Source organism: Anas acuta, chromosome 1 (genome assembly GCF_963932015.1).
Source record: "Anas acuta chromosome 1, bAnaAcu1.1, whole genome shotgun sequence".
NCBI classification, from domain to species: Eukaryota; Metazoa; Chordata; class Aves; order Anseriformes; family Anatidae; genus Anas; species Anas acuta.
The window spans coordinates 121,544,534-121,559,053 of NC_088979.1; the positions used below are offsets into that span (position 1 = coordinate 121,544,534).

General features: G+C 42.6%; 1 protein-coding gene across 13 annotated transcripts in view; it reads left to right on the forward strand.

Moving 5' to 3' along the window:
- STXBP5L (syntaxin binding protein 5L) overlaps positions 1 to 8,270 on the forward strand; it is a 191,437-nt gene extending 183,167 nt beyond the window's left edge. For all 13 annotated transcript variants that reach the window (XM_068698430.1, XM_068698439.1, XM_068698432.1 and 10 more), the window contains 6 exons: positions 976 to 1,215; positions 2,184 to 2,544; positions 3,520 to 3,685; positions 6,051 to 6,162; positions 6,527 to 6,747; positions 7,819 to 8,270. In XM_068698430.1, the coding sequence (XP_068554531.1) occupies positions 976 to 1,215; positions 2,184 to 2,544; positions 3,520 to 3,685; positions 6,051 to 6,162; positions 6,527 to 6,747; positions 7,819 to 7,860 (1,142 nt within the window). In that variant the 3' untranslated portion in view covers positions 7,861 to 8,270. The remainder of the gene's footprint in view (positions 1 to 975; positions 1,216 to 2,183; positions 2,545 to 3,519; positions 3,686 to 6,050; positions 6,163 to 6,526; positions 6,748 to 7,818) is intronic.
- Positions 8,271 to 14,520: the final 6,250 nt, after the last annotated feature.

Here is a 14,520-nt window from a genome sequence, read left to right on the forward strand (position 1 = left end):
ATTTTGCAAACACTATGCTAGCAGCCAGCGCTGCTCTCCTTTTCCCTCTGGCTCCTCTAGTCTTCAGTGACTTTTTAGCCTCAGTGTCCTTTATAGCCTCCAACACGTTGTCACTGACACATCCCGCTAGTGCCAGCAGCTCCCTTGCACGGTTTTGTTCTCCCTTCTTGGCACAAGGCAAAGCAAAGCAGGGATCCCCGAGCCCAACAGCGGTCAGACCATGTTCACTGTCGCTTCCCTCAGAATCGCTGTGCCTGTGTTATTTGCAGTGAGGTCAACACAGCTCTGTCTGCAGCTGGCTCTCACTGTTGCCTGCTAAAGCTTAAGCAAGAAGATGAACCCATCAGTACCAGCTCACTATGCAGTTGTTGTCTAGGGCACAGAGCACGTTTCTCATTTCAGCGCCCGGGAAGCCAGAGCTGAATGGTGCCCTGAGACATCTCAGATGCTGGGATCACTTTAGCAATGGGTGTATTTCTCCCAGAGAGCAGTTATTCATAGCTTGACAATACACGGCGGCTGTGAACTGAGTGCTAGTACTTCCTAGCGATGGAAACAGCAGCAGAGCAAAGGACACGTGTTCTGAAGTTGGTAACGGCTCCTCCCTTCATGTCCTGCAGCGACGAGATACATGGATTAATTGTAAATGCATTGGTAACATATGGGTCTAAAATTATTTCATGCTATTTAGAACAAGTCCTTTGAGCTAAGGCTGTTGTAAACTCTAATTAGTCTATGCTAATCTCCATAATAAGCAGCTATTTCTAATGCAGATCTAACTGATGAGGTCTGACAGCGTTTTCCACGCAGTTATACACTGGCAGGAAGCTGATATGGCGTTAGTATCAGACTGTTTGCCCAGGTTATGAAAATGCTGTGTTTTCTGTACTCTGCAGGGAGTTTGTATTTGCTGCAGGCTTGTGCTTGCTCTCAGATTGCCAGCTTATGCCTGTTCGATTGTATTTATTTGTGCAGAAAACCGGGAAAACTCCTTCAGCCGTTCCCGAAGCTCCAGCGTGTCGAGCATCGACAGGGACTCAAAGGAGGCAATTACAGCTTTGTACTTCATGGAGTCTTTTGCCCGAAAGAACGACTCTGCTGTCTCCCCATGCCTCTGGGTTGGAACGGGCCTTGGTATGGTCTTAATCCTCTCCCTTAACCTGCCTGCCAGTGACGACCTACGGCAGTCAGAGCCGGTCATGGTGTCACCAAGTGGTAAGAGTGCCGCTCTTTTCCTGTTTATTTTCTATCTTGGTACAACGAGAGAAAAACTGCATGGTTTTGTATGGTCTTTTTGGCAGAAAATTCTCAGGAAATGTATCAAGCGGTGGTCACGCGCTACATTGAGGGTGCACAGGTAAAAAGATAGGCTTGTGAGAGACCCACAGCTTCACAAGCCGAGGCACTTTGGTTGTGTTACTCCTGAAGACTACCCTACATCTTGGGCAAAGTCATGTGTAATCTTTGTGAGGACAGGGAAATTAGCAGGGCTCCTTCATCCTGGGAAATTGCAGTCCTGTATACAGCTCTGATGCAATCCTATCTGGGATGCTGTGAACAGTTTGGCTGTCTTTCCTGTCAGAAGGCTGCAGAGAAGCAGAAGGGAGTTCAGGAAAGGAAACACAAATGTTGGCAGGTTGATGTACCAGGAGAGATCCTTGGCTTAGTGAGTGACAGATGGCAGAGCGGAGAGGACAGAGCAGTAAGAGAGGTCAGGTCTGAGGAGAGGCAGTATGTGCTCACCGCCTCCACAGCAAAGTAATGACAAAAAACAGAGGATACGCAGGAACAGAGGTAAGCCCCCACCACAGCTTGTTTAGAAAAATAACACTGGATGGACACCAGACTAAGGAGATTAGTTTTAGTAGAAGGGTAATAAATAATCCAACTGGTTTAACATAGAGATAAAAAACAGCCTATTTTTATGGTGTTTGGTAGCATGTATTATATAGATTATTTGATATAGGCTGCCTGAGTCCTTTTTGGTACTGGAAGCCTATTTGTTCACCTTCCTGTGTGGTCAGGAAGAGCCAAGCGAGGACAACTTGTCACCTTAGCTAGATTAATATGTTTGCTGTATTTACAAAAGCAAAACTAGGTGTCAGCTGTGCCTTGTGTACACCGTACTGACAACCAGTTTAATTGTGGTGCCAGTGCCAGTGAGAGACACTTATATTTTGCAGGCACAGTTCTGACACTGAAAGGAGCAGTACTGACCTTCGCGTGCTTGGACTGCGTGGGGACGTTGACACATCCACCATATGAAGTATGGAGGGACCCACACAGTGCTGATGATGGTGAAAAAACAAGAAAAAGGAAACTTGTCATGCATTCCCCTTCCTCCTCCCAGGATATGGGTGATCATCAATTTGCAGTCATTTGTTCAGAAAAACAAGCCAAAGTCTTCTCATTGCCTTCCCAAACATGTCTTTATGTCCACAACATCACCGAAACGTCCTTTTTATTGCGAGCAGATGTGGTCACCCTCTGTAACAGCGTCTGTCTGGCGTGCTTTTGTGCCAATGGGCACATCATGACACTGAGGTACTTATCTAACTAATCTTGTGGCAAAACTAAACAAAGAGGTGGCACAGCGCTGTCACGTTCCACTTGCATTTGCTGTAGGGTGTGCTTACAACATGTCTGATGCTCTGCATTAACTCCTGGTGGGTGCATTTAGTGCGCATTTTGTATACAATTAATTACTCCACCGGGAGCCCTGCCTAGCCTGCTGCCATCCCCATTCCTTGGCCTGTCTCCACATGGGGAGATAAGGCAGCTGCACAGCAAAATGAACTATTTTATTTCATAGTAACTCCCCCATGATGACAACTAATGGCTGATGACTTACATCTAGCATGAAACATTGATAATTTTGCTCAGTTATGGTAAGTCAGCAATAGAGCAGTGTAGAAAAGCTCAGGCATAGAAATGGTACCGTTTGTTTATCCAGTGTGAAGGGGAGAGCCCCACTCTTGCAATTTCAGATTTTTCCACTTGGAGAACCCAGTTTTTCTTCCTTGTCACTGCCACCATTGAACTGACTGCAGCATCACTGTAATTGTGCCCCTGCCCCACACCACCCCTTCCCTGCCCAGGCCCTTTAAATTGAATCAGGATGTACAGCTAATGAGGTGAAGCAGGAGAAGCTGGAGTGCAGGTAAGGGGATGCTGGAGCCTTTGCCCCCTGCAAACAGGGCCTTGCCGTGCCATTTCCCACCTCATAACGGGGGGCAGACACTACCCCACCACAAGCCATACTGTGTCACGTGAGTGTCCCAAATCCAGACAGCAGCGGGAGCTGACTGTTGAGGCAAGGCAGCTGGATCTTCTCCCTGCAGGGAAGCAAAGTATGAAGGGAAGGCACTGTGTTGAGGGCAGGATTTCTCAGCTTAGAGCTGCACTTCAACTAATCCAGTTATGAAAAGCATAAACTTACACATTGGTTTAAAATGCAGCCATACAGCAGATGTACCACATGTGGCAGTTTGTCTAACTTAAGTTTCTGCTTCTCTTCAGCTTGCCCAGCCTTCGCCCACTGCTGGACATCAACTATTTGCCTGTAACAGACATGAGGATAGCGCGGACCTTTTGTTTCACTAACGAAGGGCAGGCTTTGTACCTCAGCTCTCCCACTGAGATCCAGCGCCTAACATACAGCCAGGAGATGTGCGACAACCTGCAGGTATGGCCCAAAACCTCACTTCACTGCCTAGCTTTGTCTTTCTGTGGGAGGGCCAGTGGCCTGAACAGCGAGCACCTGTAAATTGCCATTTTTACTGCTAGAGTTGTCAAAATAACATGATTTCTATGATTTCTAATCAAAAGATTTTTTTTTCAAATGGTTAAATAACTAATACTGGCATTTCCAAAGATGATACTTTGTTGTCAAATCACCAGCATACCTGTTGGTGAGGGGAAAAAAAAGAAAGGAACATTTTTTTTTAATTTTTAGTACCTCAAGTGACATTAAAGACAGGTGTGTTCCTTTGTGCTTGCCTGGGCTGACTGACACCAGAGAAGCAGATCAGAGAGAGGTCAGCAGCTCTGTTGCTGTTCGGACTCTTTTGTGGCAGTCACCTTGCTCCTGTGCCCTAATGGCTGGCCCGTGTCTCCAGCCTGCCCTCGTGTAATTGCAATCTCTGCTGGCTCTGTACAGAGCCAGATTTGCGCCCAAATGGGACTCTTCACAGCCTGCTTCTCTCAAAGTCCTACCAGACGAAAGACCAACTGTTAAAAATGACTGAAGGGAAAGAAGGGGAAGTTAGAAATTCATAGCAGCCACAGCAGTTGGTACCAGCATGTGTCCAACCACATAGCAACTGTGTCAGTGAAAATATGCATTCCTTCCCATATTTTATATATTTTTTTATTTTAACCCCCAAAATATCTTAATACCTGCAGCTTTCAGTAGTTGGGTAGGAATATGAGACAAACTGGTGTTGATAGTATCAAAAAACACACTCTGTTTTAATATATTTTTAATTATTTACTGTTGTTTTCACTCCACTAATTGGCACTTCCCTTCTTCTGTATAAGGAAAGCAACTCCCATTGTACATTAAAACACAGTAACTACAGAAATGGTCTAATTAAAATAATTTATTTTGAGCAAAGGTCTTTACAATGTTAGGTTTGGGTTTTTTATAATGAAAATGCAAATTAAAATGTCATTTACTGAAGAGGAGGAATTGTGAGAGGTTATAGGGAGAAACATGAGTAATAAAAGAAAAAAAAAAGAGGGTGAATAAGTTCTAGGTTATATAATTAACAGTGAACTAGGATAGAAATATAAAAGAAATGGTCCTGCCAGTGCTCATTATGCCCTAGGGAATAACATGTGCTGAGCTGCTCAAATCACATCCCAGCACTGTCTGTCTCAAGTCTGAAGGAGCACTGTGAGGAGTGAGCATTGCATACCAGCTTTGCACAATGGAAAAGAGAGAGTTTTTGCAGGGAAACAATTTAAAAATTATTAAAAGGTTTGCTCAATGTATCTTAGATGGTGAACCTATAGCAAGATTCTGTTACAAGCTAGATTTTTATTAACCTTAATAGCATCATGCAACAACAAAATGGAAACAGCCCTTGCTACTCTGTACTGATGAGCTACCACTGCTTGTATCTTGGCTTTTATGCAACAGGGACAGTAAAAGGCATGCACAGCCATTAGCCGTGTACAAAAGGCAGATGACCCAGCATCACCTGCTACCTCGGAAAACAAGCCAGGCGGTATGAGAGAGGCCACTTAGGCTCAAAGGGCTACAGTACTTTTTCTCCCTAGAGCAGGTGACTCTGCAGAGGAGCAGTGAGTGAGTCACAGCTCTGTCCGAAGCACTCAGCTTCCCAGGGGCCTTTTGTGCAGCACAACAGCTGTGTCTGCCTGTTGAGGCAGAGATGAGCAAACATGGAGCTGAGCAACAGGGCAGCGACTGCTCTCATCACACAGCCTTGCTGGTGATGACGGCTTGCACTAACGGAACCACATGCTTTCTTTACCAGTTCAATTCTGGGGAGCCCACCTTCCTAGTACTGCTGCAAATAAAGCTAAGCCTGAGATTTGTTTGGCCCTAATTTAGTTCAACTGCTCCAAAATCTCTGTCACCATGACAGTGCTGCCAGACACGCTTATTTAGCATTACTGATGGCACTGCCAAAATGCACAATAACAATGAATAGGAAAGAAAGAGGGGAGCATGGAAGGCAATGGGCTTTTATTTAAAAACAAACAAACAAACAAATGAAAAAGAAACCTCTGAACTGCTATCGAGCACTGAAATCAGGTATGCTGTAAAGAGAAAACAGAGTGAATGCCCTGCTTGCCTGGATAATCACTAAAGCAAAACCCATAATTCACAGCAAATTGATTATTCAATTACAGTGTCGCCTCTGCTGTTTCTAAGCAAAATGTGATCTTACCACTGATGTTTTCACAGACTTGACTATATCAAATGCATGTGGATTTTAAACTAATGCAAATGAAGCAAAGACCCAGACCTGCTTTCATGTCAGTAATTTTTCATGTGGACTTTTGCCTGATTTACTTTCTAGGACATGCTTGGGGATTTGTTTACTCCTGTGGAAACACCAGAAGCCCAAAACAGAGGCTTTCTCAAAGGACTTTTTGGAGGAAGTGGACAAGCTTTTGACAGAGAGGAACTTTGTAAGTGACTGTTTGTTTGTTTTTTTTTTTCCTTCCAGAAACTGGTACGTGGGATCTGTTGCTCTTATCATCTAGGAATGGAGTGGTACATAAGATTTATACAATTGGTGGTTAAAAAGAAAAGAAAAAAGGGCAGGGTTCTTGGTTACCTTATCTGTGATTACTTCACCTCAAGAGCTTCCTTTAAGCAGTGGAGGGGTGGGGGTGCACAGCTGCACTGTAACAGGCAGATGCAGAGAACGGAGTCCTCCACGTGGCATCTGCACACCAGGTGTCATTGCTGCAAGGCTGCAGCTCAGGGGCCAGAAGCACCAACAGCACTACAGCCAGTGACTCATTCCCTATTTCTATTTCTCCTTTGCAGTTGGTGAGGCCACAGCAGGAAAAGCCTCTCGCAGTCTTGCCCAGCACATACCTGGATCAGGAGGAATTGAAGGCGTGAGAGGAGCCGCAGGAGGAGTTATTGGGGACCTGACTCGTGCACGCATTGCCCTTGATGAGCGAGGACAGAAACTGGGAGAGCTGGATGAAAGGACTGCGAGCATGATGGCCAGTGCAGAAGCATTTTCCAAACATGCACATGAGGTAAGAGCCCTGGCACCACACACACAGGACTAGGAACCACAAACTCTACAACTATTCCTTTGCTTCACTTCAGGAAATTCAAATACTGTGCTCCCCATTCACCTGGTCACATTGTTTTTGGTGTGCTCACATTAACTTAAATGCTATTTTTTCTGTTCTTTCCCCTGCACAATGGAATACCCAAAATAAACTTCATTGCACATCTCTTCCTTTCATGTTTTCATAAAATGAACATCCATTGTTAGCCTCTGAATTTAGAATGTGGTACTTCTCGTCTCACACCTTTTCCACAATATCATCGTGACTAGTCTTTTTTTTAAGCTGCTTACTGCAGCAGATCTATGCAGTAGGGCAGAAAACAAATAGGTGTGTACATAGGAACACTGACAGATCTTACTGGTGAGAAGAGGAGAAAACCTCTAGTACAGCACTGTGATACAGTTATTTAGGATAATACTGTGCTTAGAGGTGGAAATAGAAAACTCTTCCAGCCCATGTTATTAAAGCTGGGAATCAACTAAAGTGATTTTTTAATTTTTTTTAAGATAAAAAGTATTAAAGACTACATCTCCAAAATATATGTTTTTCAGTTAACTGTACAGCTGGTTTAACATGCATTACATTTCTGGATAAGATTTTTATGTTTTTATTGACTTTTGTTAAGTGTGAGGCAAAAATACATGGAAGGAACTTGCCCTGAATGCAAAACAGAGTTTATATATTCAGCGCGTATATACTGTGCTCCATAGATGAGCTTCTTTCTAAAGGTGTTAAAAGCACTGGCACTTCCCAGTCTTCTGCAAAAGGAAAGTGGTAAAGGAGTTAAAGTTCCTCAGGAAAAATCTTTTCATGAACAAGAACAGCAGGTAAGCAATTATATATACGGATATATTTTTAAGAATTTAACAATTACTATATAAAATATTTAAAACAAAATCTCACTGGAATTAAGATCCGATGATTATAAAAAGGAACAGTAATACACTACTTCACTGCTTTTGAAATTTGTGATGCTTCTCATGCAGAACAGTGTTTTATATCCCTTTATTTGTTTGTTTGCCATTTCTGTAGGTGATGCTGAAATACAAGGACAAAAAATGGTATCAGTTTTAAACTTTCAAAGAATCTGCTTGTGGCTATATTAAGAACACTGTTCAGGGAAGCAATGTTCATTCCCAAATCTACCAGTCACGGGTCAGAAGCAATTTTTCTCCTAGAAGATGTTTTCCTCTTACAATATTGGATTCATCACAGTGAGATTCAAGGAGAAATTTTTTAGGCCATGAGATGGAAGCTAGAGTCATGTGGGTCTTACTCCAACACCTGGCTGATGCAGTAGCCATTTTTTTCCAAAAGGAACTCAACCATCACTGTGGCATGTATTTTTCAGAAGCTGTAGGTATGAACTGTGGGGAGTGTGTCTGGTTAAAAATATTCTGTACAAACTCGAATGTTAATGCACTTATAAAACTTTGCATGACTAATTGACATCTTAAAAAAAAAAAAAGAAAAGAAAAAAGAAAGCATGTTGTGACCGAAGAAAAATGGGATTAATTTCTATTGAGAAAAAAAATACTTAAATGGCAAAAATCTTTATTTTTTAAAAATGAGACTACAAAATGTCAGTACATTTCAAGCATGTTTGCTACTGTTCTCAACATAAAAATGCGTTGAGCTGTGTTTTCTTATATGCTATTTATTTCCCTTGAAAAACCTTGCTCGAAATCAGTACTGTTTAACTCCTACCAGAAGAATAAATAACTTCAAAAACCTATGCCCAACCTTTACAGATTTTTCAAGTAGCTAGACAGGCACTATCTGAAATGTCATTAAAACATGAGGGTAGATGGTTTATTTGCAATTCAGAGTACATGACATGTCATCCTTATCTGTACTTTTAAAAACGTGCTCTAGATTTATCTCACTTGTCCTTGGAGGGGGCTATGCCATTTTTCATCCCCATGGTTTCGGTATCACTTGGTTGCCTTATTTCTCTGTAGCAGGGACAGAAAACAAGCTTAGGAAATCTTGAAGTTAGGGAAGGCACAATGGGAAACCACAGTGCTACAACTTGGAGAGTCCCATCAATTTCCGATCACAAAAACTGCTTAGCAGCTTACAAAACAGTGATTATTTTTTTTCGTTAGTGTTTGGTTGAATTTATGCTAAGGAAACTGCAGACCCCATCAACCTAGAAGCGAGAGCTCACAGCAGCAAGAGTAAAAGATGGGCTGGGGAGGAGCATGGAAAACAACTGTCAACATATGGCACTGAATTGGCACATAGAGCAAATGACACCACAGGTGTGTGGCAATTGATTTTCTGCTTACGCTGCTAAAAGTAATTTGCTTCTGCTTCAAAGTGGCTTGTTTGGTTTCTACAGAGAACTCAGCAGAACACTCTCCAGCTTGTAGAGACAGAAGACAACAGTAAGTAAAACCTATCACCTATTTACATGGATGGAGTCCTAGTCCGTAGGAATATGCTGCATTCACAGTAGCCTACAAGAACCTCACTACCACGCAGGTGAACTGTTAAGTTAGAAATTTTTCCTACATGGGCTTGGAAACAAGGCACTGAAGACTTGTTTTCATGCACCTGGACATACCTTCAAACTAGAAAAGGAAAGTGAGGAAAGGGAGGAAAAGCAACATTTAATTTTTCTCTATATGAGAAGAGGTACAGATGATGTCCTTTCAAGGAGTCCTGACTGGCACTGATGCAGCCAGACAGCATCCCCTTGGAACTAGATCTTAACTTCACCAGTGTTCACATGATCTCTCTCAAGGATGCCCTTCCCTTATCTGTTGTTTTCTTAAAATGGAGCCCAGGAAATTGTACAGTGCGGAAGCCTAGCTTCACTATCAGCACAGCTGTGCAAGTTAAAGGGATGGAACAGAACTGAGGTGTTCAGTTTTAAATTCATGTTGTAGCATAACAGGCATTCTGTGCTTTACAGGATTTTTATTTTTCTCTGTGGGCAAAATCAAAGTGAGAACCCTGACTGGTCTAGCTCAACTGGGAGTGAGACACAACAAGTTCTCTGTCACAGGAAAAACTGGACTATAGTTGAGAGAACTGTAGAAACTTGCTGGGAAAAAGGTCAAAGCCCAAAGATGCCTGAGTTTCCGCTGAGAGTTAAGGAACTGAAATCGTCCGTGACCCAAGACGCTGTCTGTGTGTTTCTGTGCGAGGAAACAGCAAACTCACCGCTCAAATGCCAGTATGAACTGGGCCAGAGAACTCCTTCCAGAGGCCAGATCGCAGAACTGGTCACTTGCATATGAGGCAGTTTCACTGTAACCAGGCATCTAGAATGACAGATAAGTGACAACAATAGTAGAGCCATTCTGTATCTTCTGTTTAAATGTATATTCACTCTGCCTGTGCTCTGGGCTCTATCCCCAAACCACTAGTCTCTAGGCAGCAAAATCATTTTGTGCAGCAGATCATTTAAACCCTCCAACCAACTTTATAGGCCTTGTTCTCTTTTAGAGAAGCTAGGTCATCTTCATTGGTGTCAAGATACCGACCAGAACTGGTTCTCCACCCAGCCCTACACTCATTTATGCACTGAGACAGTGCAAATGAAAAGGCCAGTACCAGCTGAAGTGTGGCACTTGGATATCCATAGGCTACAGGGCCAGTTTCTGCCATAAATTGGTGTAACGTAGTCAGCCTTTAATAACTCAGCCCAGATGAGCGCTAGCGCACGGTGGTCAGGCAGCAGCAGGCACACTTAAATGGCAAGGTAGGCAGCAGTTCTGCATTAGTTTTCTGTACACTGTACCTTGTAGAGGTGGCAGACGTCGCAAGCCCATTACCTTGACATCGGTGGAAGTGTCTCTTCTGGCTGGAGCTGGAGCCTGCTCCTGGTTTGAGAATCAAGTGTAAAAATTTAAGAAGGACTTTGAATTGCTAATCGCCATAGCATGCCCAGGGAGAAAAGTGTCTTCAACAAGTCATTTACACGCTGTCTGACTTATCTTGGCAGCCGCCACTCTCTGTCTTAAGAACAGGGGAAAAAAAAAAAAAAAACTTCCAGTAGATTTCCATTTTATGCAACAGAAGAATTAGAATTTAGCATCCCTCAAACTTAAAAACGTGAATAAGAAATTGTAAAGCAACTTTTCTCTAGTACTCCCCATTAGGTCACAGCTGTATCTTGCTTTCCACTCTTACATATTTCCAGACAGTTACAAACTGCTATTTCTGTTAAGTTGACCACTTGTGACTATAATTATCAATTTTCTGGTAGTCTGTAGAGATCTAAAAAGTTGTATATGTTTGTATATAGAACATTCTATATATAAAAATATATATATGTAATGTATATGTTGTATAAGTTTGTTAGTGCACACTGTTAAATGCTTTCTATCAAGATTTACCATGTATGTGGAAAAAAAAAAAACTTCACTTAAAAACTTCAATGAGGGAGGAAAAATTCTTGCCTGACTGATTTATTGTGAAATGAGGGGGAGTGTGGGATTTTTGAAAGGCCTGACCTGAACACTATTAAAGGCTATTAATGAAAGTACTAAAGTCACAGCGTTCAGAGCAACGAGCACAGCATCTGAATTGCTGTAAGAAATTAAGGACACGAGCTGTCACTGTATGTTGAAATCATGTGCTTTCACCTTTTCCACTAAGATAGCACCACCTCGAGCAAATCCTAAACCTGGAGGTAATCTTCAACATCGTAATCCTCAGTTACAATAGACCAGATTGCCTAGAAATATTTGTTCAATTTAAAACACGCCTTTTTTTGTTGCTGTTTGTTCAGATACCCTTTTCACTCACATTCTTTGCAGAAGTTCTGTCACAACCACGTCCCAAAACCTGATGCACAGAACTTGCAACAGCACACACATACATCTGGGTTTGACCAGATGTGTTTACACTTATGCATAGAGCTGTAGATAGACAGAGCATGCAGAGAAAATACATTAAATTAGATTATTTATATGTTTTCAGAGTAGGCAAGTCTTCAATGAAGTACAAGCTATTTTATTAAAAAACAAATCCATTCATAGAGTGTAAACTTAAGCTTCAAATATTGAATTAAAAGACAAGCTAAAGAAGAATTTGAGAATCAGGTTTTGTTTTGTATAATCACCTGTTTTTTAAATGATTTGATTTTTTTTTAAACAGTTCTACAGGTCCACTATTTACATCAATTAGACATTCTCTGTATTACCCAAATAGCTTCCTACATGAATATTTAGCAGAAATACTCTATTTATTATGCATATTGTATAAAATTATCACATATAGAAATTCTCTAAAACATATTCCTTTTATGGAAGCCATTTTACACCAAAATGTATTATAATGGAGATATGCATACAAAAAATATTTTTTTCAGTATACGATTTAAAAAGTGAAGAAAATAGTGCAGCTTAAGTAAAAGCTGTGTTCAACCTCAGGACTCCTCCATTTATAAGATGTGTGTATTGTAACAGAGGCAAAAAGCCAGATTTCATTTAATTCCACCCCTTAAATACCCTGGCACCTGTACATCATTTTTCATAACCTAAAGGTGAACTCAAGCACAGTATAATTCAGTCTTGAATGTTTTTTTGCCTTGGTATGGTCTTAGTAAGAACACACTCTCTCTCATTAAGGAACTACATGTGGCCATTTGTAGTCAACTCTTCATCTAGGTGTATAAGCAATAGTCATGTAAATGAGTGTTTCCATTCATGTGTTTTGTTTTGTGGTTAAATCAACAAATCAAACATTGTACTTTTTTTAAATAGCAACCAATGCTCAGATTCAGTGTCAAGGAAACGTGGACAGAGTATGCATTAACAAGTCGTTACCTGTATTTCACAGTGAAGGCAGATCTGGGGTGAACCACACGCTCCTGTGCTAACCCTTTCCTGTTCCCACAGGTATCCTAAGACAGCGCCACAAAAGGAAAACTAAGGCATCGTTAACTGAAGCTGTTTGAAGTTCCCAGTTTAAAAAATAAAAAAAAAAATGAAAAAAAAAAAAAAGAGGGAAGGAAAATAAAGGAAAGAACTGATAACTAGTTGGTGTAGATCTCTTTTTTCAACCTGTACTCCTAGATTCTTTATAGTAGTTCAAAAGGTGAGTAGTTTACATAAAGCTTTTGGATGGATCTTTCACTACTAACCAAGGAAAACAAAATCCAGCCACAGTTGTTGCTGAGGCAGGGATGGCACATCCCTTCCTCCAACAGCTTGAACAGGGACAAAACCTGAACCCAGATAACACACTTACACTTCACTGCATGTAGCTCATAATTGAAATATCCATCCCCAGAAACATTAACCTTGTACCTGGACTTCTTAGCCAATTGGCAGTACCCTTGTGTCGCTTCCACTGCAGGTTAAAAGCAGTCCTGTACAAGCTGAAATCTCAAAAGTGCAGAATCAAGCTATTCTTTAAGGGCACTTACCAGCAATGGGATTCAGTTGCTCTGCCAGGAGAGGCTCAAAAATGTCAGCTGAAGCTACTGAGCTTATAGTTCACCTTCCTTTTTTTCGGCTACAGATTTATAGAAAAAAATGGCAGAAGAATCTCTGCAAAGTCTCTTCTTGATGAAATGCAAATAGAATGGGACAAAAGCAAAAGATCTAAAACAGGGGGTCTGCCTTGGGACTGGTGCTCGTGATACCTTTATCCACGACATAGTGGGATTAAGTGCGCCCTCAGCAGGTTTGCAGAGGGCACCAAGCTGAGTGGTGCAGTCGATACACCAGAAGGAAGGGACGCCATCCACAAGGACCTGGGCAGGCTGAAGCAGTGGGTCCAGGTGAACCTAATGAGGGTCAGCAAGTCCAAGAGCAAGGTGCTGCCCCTGGGTTGGGGCAATCCCAGACATGAGGGCAGACTGGGTGGAGAACTCACTGAGAGCAGCCCTGCAGAAAGAGACCTGGGGGTTCTGGTGGACAAAAAGCTCACAGACACACACACCATGGTGGGGGCTTAGAACTAGATGATCTTTGAGGTCCCTTCCAACCCAAACCATTCTGTGGTACCGATGCCAGGTGTTCCTGCTACTGAGTATGGGGAAGTTCTGCCCAGTACTGGAAAGCCCAGTACTGGAAAGGGTTCAGTAGTAGCTGGAATCAAAATTTGAGCCATTTTGACAGGAGAGTGGATGTGAACCGAGCAGAACAAGGCTGCTCAACAACCTATGGGAACGGGCTCTCCACTTGAGAAGTTGGGTCACACGGGGCCACGTTATGTGAAGACAGCACAGCCCTGGTGACCTCCGCTATCTGTTAGGACTGGATCCTCTCCCAGTGTCTTTCGGCAGGCAGACACCCACCTGCTGGTGCGTCAGCCAAGCAGCACAGGGCACGGGACTGAACCAGGCAGCAACATCTCCACGCGTGCTGCACAACAAAGCTGCCACACTAAATGCAGCTTCCAATTCCTCCACAGCGTACATCCATCTTCTGCCTGGGCTGCCAGGCCACACTTACTGCGTACGCTCTGCAGTGCCAACAAAAGGCAAAAGTGGGCTGGAGAGACACCAACAACCTGAGGAACAGAGAGCAAACACACAGAGGCATCATGTCCTGGCCACAGAAGATGAAGAGCAACCCGCGCTGCATTTATCTGGCCCTGAGCAAGAAAAAAGCCATGTTTACAACTGGGCCTTGGCACATCATAGGGTATAGGTGGGAAGGCAAAAATATGTAAGTAAGTAAATAATTCAGTCAGAAAATCTCTTTCTGGGTCACTTACCAGCGCCAGAAAATCACAGGTATTATTTTCAGCACAGTTCTCAGCAGTGCC